The sequence below is a fragment of the Cebus imitator genome, unplaced genomic scaffold (assembly GCF_001604975.1).
Source record: "Cebus imitator isolate Cc_AM_T3 unplaced genomic scaffold, Cebus_imitator-1.0 Scaffold62, whole genome shotgun sequence".
NCBI classification, from domain to species: domain Eukaryota; kingdom Metazoa; phylum Chordata; class Mammalia; order Primates; family Cebidae; genus Cebus; species Cebus imitator.
The window spans coordinates 4,578,419-4,600,268 of record NW_016107377.1 but is presented as its reverse complement, the minus strand read 5'-3'; the positions used below and the strand labels follow the sequence as shown (position 1 = coordinate 4,600,268).

At 35.7% G+C, this 21,850-nt stretch overlaps 1 protein-coding gene and 1 long non-coding RNA gene across 11 annotated transcripts in view; one reads left to right on the top strand and one right to left on the bottom strand.

Annotated features, from left to right (window-relative positions):
• The window catches only part of DNM3 (dynamin 3), a 552,761-nt gene that overhangs the window by 270,341 nt on the left and 260,570 nt on the right, over nucleotides 1-21,850 (top strand). For all 8 annotated transcript variants that reach the window (XM_017529997.2, XM_037739080.1, XM_017529999.1 and 5 more), the window contains one exon: nucleotides 7,309-7,422. In XM_017529997.2, the coding sequence (XP_017385486.1) occupies nucleotides 7,309-7,422 (114 nt within the window). The remainder of the gene's footprint in view (nucleotides 1-7,308; nucleotides 7,423-21,850) is intronic.
• LOC108305390 lies at nucleotides 14,814-20,944 on the bottom strand. 3 transcript variants are annotated; one of them, XR_001825705.2, is made up of 4 exons: nucleotides 20,563-20,944; nucleotides 18,335-18,409; nucleotides 16,687-16,805; nucleotides 14,814-15,179 (listed from the first exon to the last, which is right to left on the bottom strand). It is a non-coding gene; the product is annotated as an uncharacterized LOC108305390 (long non-coding RNA). The 3 variants fall into 3 exon arrangements; XR_001825704.2 differs by having other exon boundaries at nucleotides 14,814-16,805; nucleotides 20,563-20,634; nucleotides 20,755-20,944; XR_001825703.2 differs by having other exon boundaries at nucleotides 14,814-16,805.

Here is a 21,850-nt window from a genome sequence, read left to right as displayed (position 1 = left end):
TCATAGGCATTTAGGAAATACTGGATGACTGACTGATAAGTGCCTTAGGTGAAAGAGACTTTTGAACACTTTCCTGAATTGAACTTGTCCCTGAAAACTGCAGGCATGACCCCCTTCCTTCCACGGTTAGATCATACGCCCTCTGTGGGCAGGCAAGTTCCCTTGATGAATGGGGGCAAGAATGGGGGAAAGACAGACCCGGGACGACACTTCCCTGTTTATCTGTTCAGCTCTACCAATGTGAGAAGTCACTTTACTCCTCCTGGGGAGGACTGAGTGAGGAAACAACGCCTCTCCATTCCTCAGCCCTCAGCAGTATTGCTCTGTCTTCTTCCATCTTTTATTCCCTTGGGTTTAATCCTTATTCTGGTGGCTAACCAGGGCTGTGGCTATCAGTCTTTGAGGTAAGAAGTCAACACTCTGTCAGTTCAGCTTCTGCCTTCTTGACACCACTCCCCCAAAGCTAATCATGGCTCCTATGGGCATCTTCTTAGCACCACTAGTGGACAGAAGATTCTGAAAGGGGTCAATGCAGTGCATTTGCAGAGTCCACTTCAAGGCCAGTATATGCACAAGTTTACATGTTTGCTCCTTATTTCTTTTTTCAAATTATGTTCAGACATGCTGTTTCTATAGCTTATCAGACATTCTGCAATGATCAAATGAAATGATTAATATACATTAATAATAAAATATCAACAAAATAGACGTGAATTTTGTGAACCCCCTCCTCAATGTGAATATGAACCCTCTCCTACTGTGAAGTTCCTAGATACGAAAGTTCAAGAATTAACATTCCCAAAGGTATTTTAAAGAGGTTAGCTTTGCCACTATGCATTTACCACCAAGGGGGAAAATCATCTATATGCATACTCTTGGAGCAGGATACTTTAAACATGGCTGTCTATTGCAAAATTTAGGAATTTGCAGGGACCACAGCTCTAGTTACCCACCAGGAGTTTTTTGAGTTACCTTCCTTTTCCGTACAGCATATTCAAAACCTCCTAATTTTTACTTTCCTTTTTCCTTTGTGTTTCTCCTCCTGCCTCCTGTTACAAAATTTATTGGTTTAAGGAGCCTAGGCTTCCTGAGGAGACTTTCTCCCCTCTATCTCATTAATCCAGAGGCAGCCTGAGAACGTGTGCTTACTGGACGAGTGAGCGGGGTGAGGCAGACCCTTAAGTCTGTAAATAAGCCACACCAGTTAAGGTTAGCTCTCCATAGTTTCCTTCTTGCCCTGGCTCAGAGCACAGAATGGCACTGATGACAGCTGATTTAACCTTTCCTTCCTAGGCCTGGCTCTAACAGGTTAACACTAGAACCTATAGAGTACACAGCTACCTTATAGTATAAAATTAGGAAATCTAGTTCACCTCCTGAGGCCCACCAGGCCAGTAAATGGAAAGACTCTTTTCCCTGTAGTTAAACCCCTGTCTCAGGCATACCTTAGAAATGAATCTGCTAGCCAAATTCAAGGACAAGTAACCTGTATGCTGATGATGCCTGTGCTCACAAAGGTAGATCTTTCCTAACCAACTGGGAGACTGGACTGCCCTTTGCCTTTGAGGAGCCCATGCAGCTCCCCAGTATTTGCCCAGGTAGGCTCTGAGGTATGTAAACTACCTTTATAGAAGCAGCTGCTCATCTACTGAGAAAGCCTAGGTATAAGCTTTTGTAATCTATCAAGATCAAACTATCGAATGGTGCACGGATTACAACCTTTATACAGGCTGCAGCAGTTGAAAAAAAAAAAAAAAGACAGCTGCATAGCTGAAAAAAACTTGCATGGTTAACCATAAGCAAGCTTAAGGTCACACCCCCTGCTCACAGGGTTCAAGACCTTGGCCACACTAGAATTCTTCCACATGTACTTTTATCTTCCCATGATTTTATTCCTTGTCTCTGTATTAATTTTATGATCTAGTATGTCAGCCAGATGTTGGGGTCTGAACTTAACCGTAACATACAAGTTTTGCCGACCTTGACAAAACCTGTTTTCTTAGCATGGAGGAAGCTAACAGAACACACACTCTCTTAGGGTAGGCTCACCACCAAAAGAAGAGGCTGGGCTGTTCCACTTTTCCCATTGCTGGTCTTGCAGTTGCTTTCCAAGTTTTCCTATTTGGCAAAAGAAGCTTGGGTGATATTTATGGGCAGTAAATTTTAAAAAACAGTTTGTCTCCAGCTGAACAAATGAGAACATGCCCTTTTAGCTCTCAAGGTCCTTTCTAGTCATGTAATTATGGGTTTGCTTGTTCTTGTTTACTCGAATACTCAAAACAGAATTTGATACTCAAATACTAAGAAGCTGTAGGTGGCTATTGTAGTGAACATTGATAGATTTATTTTGGTAGTTTTGAATTTGAATATAAAATTAACATTTTATATTTTATCTTTCCAATGAAGGGCCTCTACCACTAATCCAATTTGTCTTGGCATTCTTTTCAAATTTTATTTAGTCTTTGTCTTCTGTTCCCACTTACTTTCCTTTTTCTTTTCCTTTTTATTAATTTCCCCTTAGTGGTCTTACCCCTTGTGGTCTGACCATTTTTCCTGAATGTCTGCCCTTTCTTATCTCATTCCACTGTTCTACTTTGGATTTCATGGCTTCTGTCCCTCAATTCTTTAGTGAAAAAGTACATTAGGAATTGCTCTTTCTAAAATCCTATTTTGACCTGATTGTTTTCAGAAAAACAAGACCACTTGTCGACTTCCTCTATGTAAAATGAAGTGCTGGGATTGGGTTCATGCTTCTTAACCTTTTTATGATGGCAGCTTAATTGCTGACAGCATCCAGTGCTGAACTCACTTTCATGGGTACCTGGTAAGGGATGTGTGGGTCATGATTCTTCACAACGTGGTAGCTGTAATCTTCTTTTTCTGTCCAAATTAGAAAGCAAATTGCATTGCAAATGATATAATGTCATAGGGATAATCTTAAATCTATTTTCATTATTTTTATGTCAATTCTTTGAAAATTTTAACTATTATTAGTAACATAATTTTCCTGTGGCTCAATTGACTATATCCACTGGACTAAATGATGTTTAATAAATATCATTTTCTGCTACAACATTAAATGCTTCTAGAAATAGTGTTCAATAGAGGAATGAACCTAATAGTGTCAGTAAGATCAGGCAATTTATTTAGCTTCACATCAGCTTAAACTCTGAAAACGCCATTCTTGCCTTCATTTACATAGTTTATGTATTTTTTGACTTCATTGGCCTTATTCCTTTTATCTTCTCATTTTCTACCTCTCCACTAGCACCTCCTGACCTTATTTCTCTGCTTGACCTAGATTGAATGGATGATCACCTGCACTACTCTCTTGCATAAAACCTTCAACATCTTTAAACTTCTGTACTTAGGTCACCTGGGTTCAGAAACTCAGAACCCCTGGATCGATTCCCATTTATCATCACATTTTCTGCATCAGGGGTACAAAGTGCTGCTGGATAAGAGACTACAACTACACTGATTGTATTCCTGCAAGTTCCTTCTTCATTCTCAGCTTTTAGCCATTTAAGAAAACAAATTCTAGTTGTACCCACTCTCACTCAACTACTGGTTGCCCCACTGCTGCATCACTAACCTCAAGCTTTCTTCCAACTTCTTACTCTCACTCTCCCGGATCATTTTGTCTGATTTATCAACAGAAATGGAAAGATCAAATGTAACTTTGCTAAACCTTCTACTCTGTTCCTCGTGAGCGACTTACATCCACCTTCATTCTCCCAAACTCCCCTGGCCTCACAAGATGAGGCAGCTTTATTCCTATTGAAGGCTAGACCCTTCCCTTTGCTGTTCATCTTATCCACTCCCATCTTCTTTGTCCTTATATCCTCTTTATTGTATCACCAACCTCTTACACTCTACTAATTATTAATCAATAAACATGCTTAATTGTTGCCCATATGAAAGAAGGAAGGAAAGAAAGAAAGATAGGAAAGACGGAAAGAAAGAAGAGAGAAAGAGGAGGAAAGAAACCTAAAACCAAAGAGCTATCACCACCGCTACCTCCTTTGACCCTGTGATCTCTTCTGGTTTTAATTCCACCTTCCTCTGGGAAGAACTCTCTCCAGTCATCGTCTCCATTTTTGTTTCCCATTCACTTTTCAATGCAATGAACTCTTTGACTCTTTGTTCCCCCACCACAGTGGCATAGCTAAACACACTGTAATGTCTGCATTGTACTGTCATATCCCTTTCTGTGCTCAATTTGACACTTCCAACCACACACTCCTTGAAATTCACCTTGCCTTTGGCTTCCATGACCTTATTGCTTTTATTTCTCTGACATTCCTTTTCAGACTCTTGTGACTACCTCTGAAATGTTGATATTTACCCCTGGATTCCACCTTGAACCACTGCTATTTTGCTACCAGTATGTGTGTTGAGGATTTACGAGTCTGTACCTCCAGTCCTAACCTCTTCCTTTTGCTTCAGAGGTCAGGTCACACTCTATGTGTGTTTCTTAGAGCTACCTCAAAGTCAGCATGGCCTTTGCTGAATTCGTCAGTTCCCCCACTTTCCCAAACTGGTTTCTCTTTCTCTATTCCTTCTGAATTTTAGAATGGTTGGTTTTAAAAGTTGATAGTTGCAGTAGTTTCAGAATCATCCTAAAACAGCACACTGTTCAATAAAAACATAATGTAAACTACATATGTAATTAAAAAATTTCTGGTAGCCACATTAAAAAATAAAAGGAAACAGATGAAATTAATTTTTACAATGAATTTTATTTAGCCCAATATATGTAAAATACCATTTCAACATATAATAATTGCTTTACATTAACGAGATGTTTTGCATTCTTTTTTGTATTAAGTTTTCGAAATTCTGTGTTTATTTGAACACTTATGGCACATCTTAATGGAAATGAGTCTGTAGGACTCAACCACCATATGTGGTTAGTGGCTAGTGGCTATACTAGTAGCTCGTTCTAGTCCTTCCCCTCACTAATCCCACTCTCATTCACTCATCAATCTGGTTGATTTTACCTCCTAGATATTTCTTTGGTAGGTCCATTTCTTTTCAATTTTATACATCATGGCTTTAATTCACGTCCTGGCCATATTTCACTTGGGTTATTGCAATGGCTTTTATAACTTAGTTTCTTTGTTTCAGGGAGCATGCAAGATCCATTGAAATGCAGGACACTATAGTAGGATATCTATTGATATATATTTTTAACCAGAAAATATGGAAAACAGCTCAGATTCATATTTAACATTTATTTATTATACATATTGATACCAGCACCTTTGCTCTGCATCTCTGATAAAATGATATAACTAGTATATTTTCATTGAGTGTTATGATTAGCATGCTATTTGTAAGCTTTGATAGGGTGGGTAATGATCTTAGTGAGAAATAATTTAACCAGCTCCTTCTTAACTCAAAACTATTAAATAAATGTGATCATTTACTCTAAAGAAAATAAAGTTTTGATTTATGTGTACATACATGGGCTTCAAACTTCATTATGAATAAGAATCACCTTGGCAACATATTTAAATGTAGATTGTTAGGTTTCATATATACCTTCTGATTCATTTGGAATGGTAGGTGGCCCAGGAATCTCTATTTTTATAAAGCATTTGAATGATTGTAATATAACTGCTAGAAACTATACTGTATTAGTCTGTTTTCATGCTGCTGATAAAGACATGCTGGAGACTGGGAAGAAAAAGAGGTTTAATGGACTTACAGTTCCACATGGCTGGGGAGGCCTCACAACCATGGTGGAAGGCAAAGAGGGGCAAGTCACATTTTACATGGATGGCAGCAGGCAAAAAGAGAGCTTATGCAGGGAAACTCCCATTTTTAAAACCATCAGAACTCTTGAAATTCATTTACTATCACAAGAATAGCACAGGAAAGATCTGCCCCCATAATTCAGTTACCTCCCACTGGGTTCCTCCTATAACACATGGGAATTGTGGGAGTTAAAAGTCAAGATAAGATTTGGGTGGGGACACAGCTAAACCATATCACATACTTTGAGCATTAGTCTGTTCTTTGTGAAGTAGAGAGTTAAAAAACCATGGAGAAAAGTGCACTAGCCCAGACCTGAGAGGGATGCTATATGGGGGTTATAAAAGCAATAGCACACTGAAATGGAAATTGGGCACCAGGGCAATGCTGAAACCGGGAATCAAGGGTAGCAGTGGCTGGTAATGTGGAGAGAGTCTTGGAAGACCAATGATGAGAACCTTGGTCTATTCCATAATTTCTCTGGGATTGGCCTTCCTTCTTCAACTACAAAAATTGATAGTAATATAAAAATGAAATCTGATTATTAGTGTATTTTCATCTTCCTTTAGTAACTGACACTCTTTAGTTTTTCAATAAGTAATTTTTAAATATTTTAGGATGTCAACATATTGAGTAATTTCAGTGTAGGACAGTTTTTGACTTTAGAACAATATCATACAATTGCATTTAGTGTTTCATTTCTAGTTCTATGACAACAAAATTATCTTGTATAGAAGACATGGTAAATGATGCCATCTAAAAAACAGAATTTAACTTCACAATAATTGAGGTGAAAAAAACCCACATTTTTCTTAAATGCCATCTATAAATAATTTGTCAAATCTATAATCCAACTTGTTAATGTTTTAAAACTTCAAAACTCTTTAAAAAATTTTAAGATGCTACATGTTTTGTAATGTGGCAGAGAACAACCAGAAGATTTAAACCTCATAGATTTAAAATTTTACAATATACTGTTCAAATTATAAATTAAGACTGTTAAAAACACCAAACTTTTCTTTTTAGTGTATTATTTCATCTTTTTCCCTCAATGAGCCTTATTTATGGATAACAAGGGGCTAATTGATTGAATTGAGTTTCTTCTTTTCATCATTTGCTGGCAGTTCTCTGGTGGAAACCTTAATGAGCTGCAAATGAGGCAAATAAATGGGCAAGTAGGCTGGAAGGAGGGAAGGGACAGTGGATATGGAGAGTCTGTTGTTTATCCAATCAACAAAATATGTTTTAATTGTAGCAACAATGCCATAAACAGGCCTGACACAGTTTATTTGATAACCTCACTTTCAGTCACTCCACTTCCATCATCGATGAGTCTGAGATTTTTATTTCATTCATTAACAGGAGAGACTTCCCTCCACTCATCTGTGCTTTTGGAAGATAAATTCTCTAGAATAAATAGGAGTTGAGTTTGGAGGGAAAATACTGTTTTTATTGCAATTAATATCTTGTTTTTAACTTTTCTTGGCTGGACATCTAATCTGCATTGTCTTTTGTTAAACACCTTTGCTGATTTCTGCTTTCTCGTAGGTGATTCGCAAGGGGTGGCTCACCATCAGCAACATTGGCATCATGAAAGGGGGCTCGAAGGGATACTGGTTTGTCCTTACTGCGGAAAGCTTGTCATGGTATAAAGATGATGAGGTAAGTCACAGAAAGTGACAAAGTTTTCTCATTAAAGTGTTTCTCATTTTAAGTTAATTGATATTATTGTACTATGCAATTTTGAGACACCAGTGGTTCTCTTTCAGTAAGAGTAAACTTGGAATGTTTGTATAAAAATGCACTGTTATTTTCTCATAGATTTAAAATTTTATAGTATTCAACCAATTTTCTTTTTCTTTTTTATTTATTTCTTTGCTGTAACCATGTTTGCTTACTGAAGAAATGGATTTAGTGGTCAAAGTTGAAAACTTCCTATTTATAATTATGTCAAGGTACTGGTACAGTGAAAACAATTTTCATTAAATAAAGTGCTAAAAGACCTAAGGTAATAGAATATTTTAAGAGTGAAATTAATAATATTGATGTAGAGTTAACAAAGCATTTTGGAATTGTTCCTGTGACATCTGTCTCAAATGAAATGGAAGGCTTTTGAGAATGTCCACATCAGTAGTCTTCAAGTGAGTCTCAGATCATTGTTTATACAAATTTTGTTTTTTGAGAATTTGATATCTATGTAAAAGCATGAATTATGGTAATTATAGTGTTCTGGTTCATGTTAGATGTTAATAATTTTGGTCCTGTGACTTACTACTCATTTAAATATGATAGCTATAAAAGTGCAAACTAAAAACTCATATTCGTCTTACAGAGCCATTTAAGTGCTAGAAATCAATACCATTAAATGTAAGGTAGCACAGACAGAAATTAAACTATGTCTTGAAATTTTTAATAGCCCAGGTCTGACTTGATAATTTTTTGGTATTTATAATGCAGCATGCAAACATTAGGTAAGAATACTCTGTAATAGCAAAACTATGTGCAGGTGAGATTGTCTCAATTACATGAGACCATAAAGGGCATGCGTTTCAAAGTTAAAAGTTTTTCCTATCTTGGCCTGACATCTTTTGAAGGCATTACAAAGTGGCTTTGTCATTCCTTGAAGGAAAGTTTCATGTCTTATATAATTATTTTCATTTCTGAAGCACTCTGTGTGTCATAGTGTGTTGATAAATATTAGATGATTGGTTGATTGCCACTAAAATTTCTGCAGTAAGGGAAATGCAATCCTATAGAAATGTCCAAACAAAATTGCTATTTAAGAGCTTGTATTTAAATTGTTATGTCATTGACCATAGTCAAAAGTAAGATTTGATCATTGTGATAGTCTGAGGATTAGCAATGGTTTCTTTTCTGTACTGGCTGCTTAGCTATCTCTGTCATTCTGCGGGAAGCTCTAGCTTTAAAGATCATAGCTCAAGGAGCTCAGATACCCTCTCCTAGATATAAAAATTACTAAATAGATGATCTTCTTTGCTGTTCAGTTGTAATAAGGTATCTTCTGTTAGATATATTTTCCCCCCAAGGATTTAGATGATAATTGATATGCACTTATATATGTGTAAACCGTGAGACCTTTCTCAGTTATGCAGGGTCACAGAAAATATTTTACTGAGGAATCATAATAGTGTTGGCTAGTGTTTTATATACATTAATTAACTCATTTAACCACATTCAGCCCTAACTACTATTATTCCTATTGTTGGATGAGAAAACTAAAAATAAAACCTTAAAAAAAAAAGTCTTTTCTACAGGACTGTTTTACTTATTGCAGAACATTTAGTCTTGGCCAGGATAACAAACTTACCAAAGTCACACAGCTAGTTGGTGGCAAAGCAGAAATTTGAACCCAGGCTGTTGAGCTCCAGAGCCTATGCTTTCAACTGCAAATTAAGGCAAAAATCCCAGAGATGCCTGGAGTTGTCCAAGCCAACCTCATCCCACAGAGAACTTATGAAGATGATTTCCAGGCATCTCAGCATTGACATGTTCCTGGGTGTTAGCAGTAGAGACACTGAAGACTCTGGAGTAGCTACTGCTGTTGGAGTGTGGCATTAGTCTGGCTGTGTGAGTACTGAAAATAAGCCTGTTGGAAGGCACAGTATGCTCCCTGTAGGGAAGGAAGAAGCCTTGAGAGCTTGGTGAGCTCATGGTTATTGGCTCATATCCTCTCCTCCAGACTCAGAATAATTCTTTATAAAAAATCACCTGACCTTGTAGCTTCCACATGAGTACTTGATTACAACAAATGGAAAATAAATATGCACAGTTATAATATTAACCAAGTGCCATGAACATACTCTGTGTGCTCTGTATGAGCTGTGTATGAGCACACAGAGTGGTTACTGATATACCAAGGTATGGTATAGAGAGTCGTTGGGGCAGGGGAAAGTGGGAATGACCCTTGAAATAAAATGGAATGATTTAGATGAAGAAACTATAGGAAAGTGTAGTTTCATCCATTCAGATCATTTTAAGAAAGAGGAAATGACAAAGTTACTGCTCTGTGGAGCCAACAAGCAAGTAGACTATAATACAGTATCAGATAGTAAATGCTCTGAAGAAAATAAAATGGGATATTGAGTTAGAAAGTGACAGGGAGGAGTTCTTTAGATTTGGATGATTGGAAGGAAGTACTACTTGAGCAGAGATTAAGATGATGAGCTGTGCAGAAGGTTTTGCTGAAGAATATTACAGGTAGAGGGAACAGTAAGTGTAAAACCCCTGGAGATGGGATCCAACAGGAACTCTGTGGCTGTAACATAGGAACAGTGGGGGAGAAAGGCAGACTGTAAAATCAGAGGCACCAGTGGATGGGGGCCTTATCAGTCCCTACCCAATGATTTGGATTTTATTCCAAGGACAATTGAAAGTGATTGAGTGTTTCAGTGTGTGACATAATTGGATTGATGGTTTAGAAAGATTACCCTGGCTGCTGGGTTGTGTGTAATAAGTGGGATGGGATGGATGTGTGGAGGGAGTGGGGATGGCTAGCATGGAAGAAGGGAGACCAGCTTGGAATCTCTGACCATGGTCCAGGCAAGAGAGGTTGGTGGCTGGGTAGTAGCTGGTGGTGAGAGTGAAGAGCGCTTAAGTTCAAGGTAGCAAATTTATGGTCTATACACAGCTACAATTGAGTCATTAGCTGCTGTTATTCATTCAGAACTCTCCTCAAGAAATAGGAAGTAGTCATCACTAAGATGATCATTGAGACTGAAAGCTGGTCTTCGTGGATTTAAGCAGGTATAATGACTGCGGGAATGATACTTGCAATCAGTGATGATCTTGATTATGATCATCATCATAATGGCTAACAGTTATTGACTATTGTCGTTCAGTGAGCACATTATTTATATTCTCCATTTTAGAGACGAGGATTGAGGCTCAAAGAGAATAAGTAACTTAGTCAGTTGCTAAGTGTCAGTGCTATGCTTTTAATCATCTGAACATTTCCCAACAATTATTTCTGAGCACTTGTTATGTACCAAGCACTGTCCTAGTCAGTAAGGATAAAATGATTAGCAAGGAATTCATGGTACCTGTTCTTATGAAGGCTCTTTCCCAATAAAGCAAACATACAAATAAAATGGGAAAACCTATCAGATGCTGATTACAGGCTAAGAAGAAAATAAAGCCAGTGATGAGTTGACATAGAAAGTGTCTGGGTTAGAGGACACAGGTTGGGTGGTCAGAAAAGGTTTGTATCAATTTTCTGAGGCAGGATTGAGCCTGATGAATTTAAGGAAGGTAATTAAGACCAGTGTGACTGGAGCAAAAAGAGAAAGGTACTCTAAAGATTAGGATTTTCATCTTAAGAATGATGAAAAGTCTTTGAAGTTTTTAAGCCGGAGAGTCAAATGATAAGATTTAAATTATTTACCGATTCCTTTGGTTGCCTTGTGGAGAATGGATTGAAAAAGGGCAAAACTGGATTGAGGAATTACTAGAAAGCTATTGCTTTCTACATCTATTGTGGTCTGCATAGATAATGGTAGCTTGGGCTGGGGTGAGTTGTTAGAATTTGTAAAAATGAATGGATTTAAGAGATGCTTTTGGAAGCTAAAAATTTACATGGTGGAGGAGGTCAGGGTCAACCCTGTGAACACTATTCACACTCCTTCATAAGTTGTTCAGTTAGCCAAAACTTATTTTCACAAAAGTCCTAATAAATATTGAACTTTAATCCACCTGTATTTCTCATCACACATGCTAACAGTTCCAGCGAACGGTAAGCCTCCTGAGACCAGGAGACATTGTTCCCTATTCTACTACCAGGGGACACAGCACTGATAGGAAGCCCTAACTATTGATTGAATGAAGGTGTCATTGAGAAAACAAATGAATAAATGCAGCATAATAATTAATCTCGTCCTGACATATCCAGTGTCAAAATTAAATTATTAAATTATAGAATAAAATTACCATTAAAGGTAGATTGTCTTAAATTTTGTTAATTTTCATCATTGAAGGTTAATTTTTTTGTTATTTTTCTTGTTTTTTTCTTTTCTTTTCTTTTTTTTAAATCCTCTGACTATATAAATGTGACTTCCTGGATTGAAAATCATTTAAACAGAAAATTAATTTCCCAATGTTATTTTCATACATTGTCTATATGTGTTGTACAGTTTTGGAGAGGGATTTAGAAAACAGCAAGATGTGAGAATAAAATAGAAACTGTCATCTCAAAAGTTTTTTGAAATGGATTTTTGATCTAGATAGTTTTCCATCAATAGTTCAAAATCAAATTTGGAAAAAATGATGGCTTTTCTTTAACATGTCTCTAAAATGTGAATTTTAGGAGAATGGGAGACTGATTAAAGGAGAAAAGAGCCTTATTTTTCTTAAAACTAATGAGAAATTTGTTTTAAAAATACATAAATGTATAAATTTTAAGAGATAATTAGAATCTCTGAAGAAAGGGGACTGTTCATTTATGTATAATATAAGTAATTAGTCAGTGTTTATTGTATTTCTGTAGCCCAGTGTGTAAAGATTAAAATCATAATGAGTTACTCCTAGGCAAGCAGAATAATGCAACATAGGCGTTTCCAGTGGAAATCTACTAACCTTACACTATTGAGGAAAACCCAACATCTGCATTGAAATAAGGACATTCTTTGGACTCTTAAGAAATTACAGGCTTCATTTTTGTGGGTTGAAGTGTTTGGATAACTTGATAAGGAGATTATATAATTCCCTTATAGGGATATTTACTTAGCATTGTTTTTATTTTGTAACAATAACAAATGACAAATGTAACTTCAGAAATAGGAAACAAAATGACAGTTATATCCCTGGGTGATCAAAGTTGTGAGATCAAGAAGTTATAGAAATATTCAGCTTTCTTTCTCGTTTCATTTATACTTTTAAGATTGTACATATTTCCTACCAGATCTGCACACTCCCTGTGGTGGAGGAGGTCAGCATCGACCCTGTGAACACTATTCACACTCCTTCATAAGTTGTTTAGTTAGCCAAAATTTAGTTTATTTTTACAAAAGTCCCAATAAATATTGAACTTTAATCCACTTATATTTCTTAAAATTCTGCATGATCTCGATTGTGTATTTTTTTTACATACGTAAACTATCTGATGTTATTCTTTTTTAATATAGGATTACTTCATACAAATATTTCCATGTTCTGGCATTATCTAAAGATTTATAATTTTGAAGAAAGAGTATTATTCAATAAACCATAATGGCAAATCCTATTCCAAATTTATTAAAAATGAGTTTAGATTCAAACCCACTCCCCTATATGCATTATTTGTGCTACTCAAAAGTATATCCTGCAAGAGCAATATTATCCTTTATATTACCCTTTCCCAGAAGAGAAAAATTTTTAAATGTGCCTCATTTAATGACTTTTAAACACATACAAAACATTCTTTCAGGCATTTTTTGAAAATTGAGTAAAAAATGTTTAAGAAAAAAAGTGTTAACTTTATGTTTTAAGGAAAAATATTGAAAATGTTATCTGGAGTACCTCACTTTAGGATGACACTGCTGCCGTCCTAGCTTTCCTTTGGAGTTGGGAGAACGGGTGTAGTCTCCTTAATGTTCTGGCTAGGTCATTGTCTCATTATGGGAGCTATCAAGCACTCTCCTGAGACTGCCTTACAAAGTCCAGTAGAAACATTCCATATGTGAACTCCCATAGACAGCATTTACAACAGGTTGTACAAGGTATTTAAGATTGGGTAGAACGATGTCGATATCCTGTGAGTCATTTTTATATTGTCTTCCTGTTTGTATTCTAAATTTTGTAAGTATTGTTTAGGACTTTATTTGCTAGTCATGGGATTTTATTTAAGCTAAAAATCCGCATCACGCAATGTATCTTGCAGAAGCAGAAGTGAATTTTAGCAGGTGACATATTGCCATAAGAAAAGATTGTTTAAATGAGAGAAATTCATCTTTAATCATATTTTTGCTTTGTTTTGCCCCATCATTCAGCTTTTTAATTAAATAAACTATAATGTTAGGTTTGATTAAAATATCATTGTTAGAAAATTTGAAACTCATGGGACTTTTAGCCTTACGACTGAGACTTTCATTTTAGAAATAAAATAGCTGAATAAAAAATAGTTTGCTTTAGTTCAGAATACATACATAAAGTGTTTAATTATTAAATGTGAAAAAAGTTTTGAGTAGCCTGTGTTACATTTTTTTAAGCTTGACTAGAATCTTTCTAAGAAATATGAAAATTAATTTTAAATACTAAAGCTAAAACATGTTAATGAACTAAATCAAAGTTGAAACATTTCTAATTTTATCTATCTTCCCACCTTTTACCCTTAAGTATTTAAAATATTCATAGACAAAAGCCGTCCCTTATCATTTCACTCCAGTTAACAGTGCATAAACTGAAGTTTGGATATTTTCTCAAAAGATGTGGCAAAATTTATATTTCAAGTACATTAACCACTTTCCTTAAGCTTCTGAAGATAAATGAGTTGCCTGAACATCTCAAGAGCTTGAAAGTTTATCGTGATGGAAGCATAGATTGCAAGTGAATGTACTGGCCTTGTAAATTCTACTCCTGGAACTGTAGCATAAGCGTCTTCTTAATTAAAAAATGACGCAGTCATAAATTTATGTATACCATGACACTTGGAAGTATCAAAGTTTCAACTTTCCATATGTCAAAAGAGGAAAAATGGTTATTTTGATACAGTTGAATGTTATGTTGGAATAGTAGTCTTTTCACTGTATTTTGCCCAGATCCAGACTGGCAGAGTTAACTCAAAGTACTTGATCCTTTGGAATACTCTTTTCCTCCCATTTCTTCTGTCTTTCCACCCTATCCCCTTAAAAAAAAAAAGTCACGATATAGAAAACCATACTTAGTTTATAGATGAGAATTCTTAGAATAATGTATCCTTTGTCAAGCATCAGACTGAAGTTATATTGCTTTGTTATATCGAGTTTTTATATTGATATGGGGTGCTGCAAAGCCGTGTACAATAAATGTCAAGGGTAGTGATTTACTGACAACAATTAGGAAAAGAGCACTATAGAATGCACAGGAACATTTTCAGCAATGGGTTTTATTATATTTCATAGGCACCACTCACTTTACTTTTGGTGGGTTTTAATATTTGAATCAAAATAATACATAGGAGGTAAGTATTAAACCAACAGATTAAAGCCCCAGGTCCCCGAGCCCCTCATTTTGGTTGTAGCTCTTGGTGTAGATGCTATCGTGTGAGGGCTGCTTTCTTTCAATGGCTGGTTGTCATTCAGGCTGGGTTGTCATGTGACTGCCTGTCTGTGCCTGCTGTACAGGTGAGCGGATGTTCTGCACAGCAAGTGTAGACAGGCAGACACATGACAACTCTGTCCAGCCAGGCCCTTGGTTCCTTCAGGTTTCCTTTGCTCATAGATACAATCAGCCTGTGTTCCAGATTTGGTGATTTTGGAGAGTAAGGGGAAAGGGAGAAAAATACACAATATAATTAAACATTAAAACATTATGGAACTAAAAACAAGTTAGACTTTTGACTTTATTCAGAAAGTACATTTATACATTTGTTCCAAATGTGCTAACATGGATAATTGGAATAGCAAAAAACTCACATTAAAATTTTAAGAAAGAAAAGAGATTAAACACAAGGTTTATTCTTAAGTCCAATTCATATTATTACTGGCCCACATGTAGTCAGAGTTCAGAGTGATTGAACCAGATGCTTTTCCTCTTTGCAAAAAAACTGCATATTTTAATACTGAAGTTAAAGATAAAAACTATGTTTATACATGTTCCTTTTAGTAGATAAGTACCATAACCTTGCCCATGAAAAAGAAAATTATCATTTACATGGAAATGGCAGCCTTTTCAAAACAATTAATGAGCCTAATGTATTTGGCAACCCAAGCCACTGACTTTGGTATCTGATACTTTGATAATAGGATTTTACAAAGGAATATGTTTTTTCCAATTATATGTTAAACGACAGGAACCTATTTAAATGTCTCATTTTCCTTTTAAATGAAGTTTGTAAGTGTGAATGTGAAATCAAATTAAAGGCAGTTGTGAGCTTAACTTTTCCACTTCTTAATTAACCACAGGGTCATGCTGTGAATCAACAGGGTATAAACTAGAAGATTGTTATTCTCAGTGATGCTCAGAATGTGTTTTGGATATAGTTAGTATAATATAGTTACAAAATAGTGTCTTAAATACAGAAAAGTCAAATTCATTTTATGTCCAAAAATTAAAACCAGATCCTTTGAAAATTTTACTTCTAATTTATATGGGCTAATAGTGTTAAATATACATATATAAAATTTAATTCTGGTGAGTCGAGAATAATTCTACTATTTTAATATCAATTATCAACTCACATGTGTAGAAGTATTAAGCAAATTCCCCTCCCCTTTTAAAAACAAAAATATCCAAGTAGCCAAAATTCCAGTAAGTAGAACTTCTTAAAAAATACAGTATTGTCCAAGGATTGTATAATTAGAAATTTTCTCAAAGAACTTTAAGAAAAACAAATAGTTTGTGATTTATCTTTAATTGTAAAATTCTGAGAAAATAGCAAATACAAACTTAATGGAAAGCAAAATAGTTTTTAGATACTGAGAAAATGACAATTTTCTACAAATCTGAACTTTTATGCAGTGATTAGATAAGGTAATGTTGTAACAAAAGGTAATAAGTGCCATTTTCTGCATATTTATGTAATTTCAAGAAAATAATTTTCTGATTCTGTTTCTGGCCATCACTTCCAAGTAAAGGAACTTTTTTTTTCTTGACGGAATAAAAAACATGAGTAAACTTGGCTGCTATTTAAATAATTACAAGTTCAAAGTATGCCAGAAACAAGTGCCTTAAAATACTATTGTGTTATTGTTGCTGCATTCAGTGCAACAGAAAGTAATTATAGAGTGATTCACTTACAAAGAGTATATTGGTAGAAATTTAAAAAATTACTATAATTCTGTATAGCTTTTCCTCTCTCTCCCATAAATAATTTGATCCAGTTAACTCTGCTCAATTAAAGGAATGATGCATGCAACCTGAAAAAATAAAAAGAAATATTTGTGAGTTTGTATGTTATGCTTTAATATAAAACAGTTTTATTAAAGCAAGATATACATTTTTTTTGAGCCAGAAAAACCACGACAGTTTTTCAGGGGGAAAAAAATCTTGATGAAAATGATTGTTCTTTTCATAAGGCTTTTGGACGATTTATGTTTCTGATAGATTTTAAAAACACATTACAGTAAGTATGTGACATACGAACGCTTCATAGTTATGTTAAACCTGCCCCTAAACTTGTTAAAAAGACGAAAGACTAAAAAACATACTGACTTTTTTTAATCTCCCAAATTATAGGTTGAATAGTTTATTATTCCTTAAAATGCTAGCTAAAATATAAGAGTCATTTATATTATCATACCAGGTAATTTTTAGTATGTTTATTATACCTTGTTTTCTTTTTGTCTTTTATTTCTTGTCTTAAGGAAAAAAATGTAAGAAAAGAATTATCTTCTAAGTGTTCTGTAGTAAAATTAAACCAAAGTAACTCCAGGAAACTGGCTGTCACGCTAAGTCAGAAAATTCAAAATGAAGATTTAATTATTTTTCCTAATTTACTTCATTATCTCTATTAATACTGATAAAAAATTATTCATTAGGGACCTTTGAAAATGGGTAAATATTTATATCTACATAATTTACAAAACATGAAAGTAAAAAGGGATTTGAAGTAAGAAAGGTTTCAATCTTAACTCAGGAATTTCCTGTCTCAGGTTAAAGCCTGACCTTCTAGTTATTTTAAGCCAGGATTTCTGAGTGATGGTCTCTTAGTTATTATTTTGACGTTATTGTGATGGGTGGGCTATTCTCCAGAGAGCAGAGTGAAATGCATTGTTTATAAAGAGCAGATCCCTTGTAGAGTAAGTGAAAGCTTTGGCATCTCTTTAGGGAGCATGGACGCTTGCGGATGAGTGAATTTTTTTACATTACCAAGTTGTACTTTTTATATTTCATAATGGCTTAAGACTTCAAAAAAAGTGGGAAAAATTCTTTCATTAGGATTTTTATGCCTAAACTCTTTCCCACAGAGTGAAATACTTGGGTGGTCTGTAGGCAAGAGGTGGGGGTAGATAGTATATTTGGTCTTTTACAAACATAAACATATTATCTGGGCCGAAAGCCTGAATGCCAAGCAGGAAGGATATTAAGCCTATCGACTAACGGCAGGGAAGTGGTCAGTGTGAAACTTTGTCCCATTGTAAACAATCTGTCTTTGATTTTGAGATCTTTGGCCTAAAAGAAAAATGGGTTTGAAAATTTAAGTCCATTGTTTTAGATTGATCCTTTTTCAGTTAAGAAATTATGGTGTTGAAGCTAAGGCTCTGAACTTCCTTTCTCTTAGATGGTGGAAAAGTCCTTTTAACCCAGTACCTAGTCCAATTTATCAATCATTCACAGGCTAACATGAAAAATAATTATGAAATTTCTATGGAGGATAGTTTGGACAGACCTTGAAAACAATTTTCTCTTCATGACCATGTACAATGTTAAATTTTTATGCACTTACCATTATATCCAGGGGTAGTTTTAGTTGAAGATGTTCACTGTTGGTTAGTTTCCTCTGGAATAGATTCCATGATCCCTAAAATATTTGTATATCTCCTTATAAAGCAATATCAAAATAAAATTAAACATTTTTCTAATTTAGCTGGATTTAGATACGGCTATGATGTATCTAAATGTGGGCACGTGTACCAGTGCATAAACTATAATCCTGCCTTCATTCAGCAGAGTGTTATAAGATAAACTTTCACTTTTGAACTTTAATTTAGCCCATGTAATTGAAAAATAAGTACTATTCCTTTTTCATTTGTTAAAAGTTTGCCTCAAAAATAAGTCATTAGAACCACACTGAGCACGTGCAGGGACTCCTTGGTTACCCCTTTACAAAATAATTCTTCTATTTCTACTCCTGTACTTATGCCAAGGGGAACCTTTATGTCCCTTTTATCTCCAGACTAAAAGTCATCCTGAGGGAGAAAATAGGTGAGGGACCAGTAGGTATTCATTTCATTGAAACAAAAAGACTATTTAGCACGAAGAAAGAAATTTAAATTAAATATACATTAAATGAAAGCAAATTATGAAATACAATCATTTCTAGAGTAAAAAATAACCCAGAAAATTTGAGAAAACTTAAACATCACCAGAGTACCTTCTTAGCTATTTTTCCTCTTCATTAATTGTATCAATTAGAAAAAATATATTTCTTGGAAAAATTAGCTCCTGTAAGTTACTTTTTTTTAGTTTTCTTATGTAAAAGAAACTGTATAGATTTTTAATATCTCATTTGTTCTATTAAAAATAATTAACATGGAACTCTCCAAGTCACAATAGAAAATGAAACAAAGATTTTACTGTATCATCTAAGTGAAAGTAGCTAAATTTCTCCTTGCTGTTTATATTTTAACTAAGAATCGTGAATAGATAAGAATACTTATGTGTTCTTTATACATGTTTTGGGGTGATCAGAAGGGTAATTTAAAAAAATAAGTTGTTTCGACAAAAGAAAACTTAGGGAAACTTTTATAATAAAATACTTTGCTAAAGAGAACTTGAGTCAATTTTTGAATTGTTGCAAAATGTATAATTTAGTAAAGAATTTGTTCAGGAACCACTGTAACTTTAAAGGGTTTAAAAGATGACAAAAGAGATTACATTTTTTTTTTCCTTTTTTTACAAACCCTGTAGAAGAGATGTTTTCATTATATAGAATTGTTTGGGAATAGAAATAAATGGGGGTTAAGAGAATTAAGGATGAGGCAATAACATTTTTCCAGAACTTTCTTTAAGGGACCCACTAATGTTCAGCACAGATCACATTGCAATCCAGACTTTCTCTATTATTTTCTCTATTAAGGTTTCATTCAGCTTGAGGGTTTTCTTCCCTCCCACCTTCCTCCCCCTCTCCCACCCTCCTTCACCTCCAGGACAGCTGGAAACTGACCAAAGAAAACTCCTGCCTTCGTTTACAAATTCCTTTTTTATCAGTAGTTTCTAGACGAAGTGCCTTATCATTTTAAATGCTCGGGAAAGCGGAAGCATTGGAAACTGTAGGCAAGAGGGCTCAGCTAAGCAGCAATTATCAACCATTCTTTGATTAAAAAAAATATATAAAACAGAGATGTTTACAGGAGTATCTAAAGATAGACATTTCTATTCCCTGATTTATTCAGTTGCTGACTCAGTAAGTTGTGGGTTGGCGCTCTTCTCTGGGCAAATCCCAACTGCATTGTCTGGTAGGCAAGACTTGGCAGGTTCTACTTTTATTGTTAGGTACTATTATTCCTGGTGTTTATATTATAGAAGGAAATCTTCAGAAAAGCACTATTCATATAGCATTTAAAAACCAGCAACTGTTCGCTATCTTGGGGAAAAATGACTTCAGTCCTGGGATGTTAAAACTTATACACATAGCCTTCATCCATATAAGTTTTTAAGTCTCTGAATTATTATTAAACAATTCAAAAGTAGCCTCATTAAACTATTCTTAAGTGGCTGGAGTTAATTTTTTCATATTTCATTTTGAAGTGGGAAAACACTTGAATTATCACTCTTCAGAAATCAAAAAACAGTAAATCGCTATGTACCACACACTTTTGCTCTTGTAAGATTAAACACATCTCTACCCATCACACGTATACCTTTGTTTCCCTCGCATGTTAACACAAATCGTGGGCTCCTCACCTAGGTTCCCTTGGTCACAGACCAGGTGAGCAGTCTAGAAGGCCTTACCCGCTAGTCTTCCCTTCGGCGGTCTTTTCTCAGCAGTGTCCCGAGGGCTTCTTGGTCCCTCGTGTGCAAAACCTGTGAAGAAAAACACTGGATATGAGATTCAAAAAAGGAGCAAACAAATGTCTTCTCCTTGGAAACAGCCCATTTTGTCCCCAGCAGTTCATGGCGTTGCTCTTCCTTGCCCAGTCTAACCAATGTGCAGACTACTGTACAACGGCATTGTCCTGAACAGGTAGTCTGAACACTGGGGCGACGGAGCAGGATCTCCAGAAGCTTCCTTCTATGTACTTAAAATCCTCTCCCGGTCCTCAGGAAAAGCCTCCCTTCCTGCACCAGGGGTTGCATTCAGCTTTCCCCCCTGAATTCTGCTGCGCTGACTGAGACACACTCAAGGGCTGTGATTTCTAGTCTTGACGTGGCACATTTGCTGCAGACTGGGGAACTGGCAATGAATTTAGGACCAGGAAAAGGGGGAGGGCTGGGCTGGAGAGTCCATATATGGGATGATGTCACCCTGGGGAGGTTTGGGTATGCGCTGTGCCGCTGGAGAGACCGCTAGAATCGCCTGCTCTCAGACATGGGTCTGTGCATAAAATGGTACCAGATGTTTTAGTGTAACGTTAAGCAGTCATTTCATCTTCAGGCCAGATTTTTTTCCTCAACTGGGCAGGAAGTGGGCCCCAGTATGGAAAAGCTGTAAAAAAAAGAGTCAAGATGTACAGTTCGGCTGTGGCCAACTGAAAGTGAGTTACTGTAGAAGTACAAATTTACTGTCTGACCCAGGCTAGAGAAGTAATTTGAAGATAGAGGATAGATAAAATAGTAAACAGAAAGTTGAACACTGGAAGGCAGAGCTCATTTGGAAACCTTTTTCAGCTTTCCTGTGGCATTTTATTTTCTGGTATTTCACTCGTCAAAAAGGGCAGATAAGTTCTTTCTCTCTCCCTCACCCTCTCCCCCCGTCCCTCCCTCCCTTTCTTCTATTTCTCTTTCTCTCCTTCTCTCTCTCTCCCTCCTTCTCCTGTCCGTTGGATCTGTCAGCAGCTTGCAGGCTGCTCTAGACTTGAACAGTAATTATAGCAACTTCCTGAAAGTGAAGCCCCCATGAAAAGTCTGGAGAAATGTTCTTTGTCATGGCCTCTACATGAGTAATTAGTTCCACATGTGGCCTTCCTAGTTTCCCTCAGCTATTTTGGCTGGCTCTCTGAATGCTGTGCTATAGTTTGACCTAAAGAAACTTTAAAGTTTTGATTTCAAGCATCCACTATGAAATAGCAACTCAGGTCTT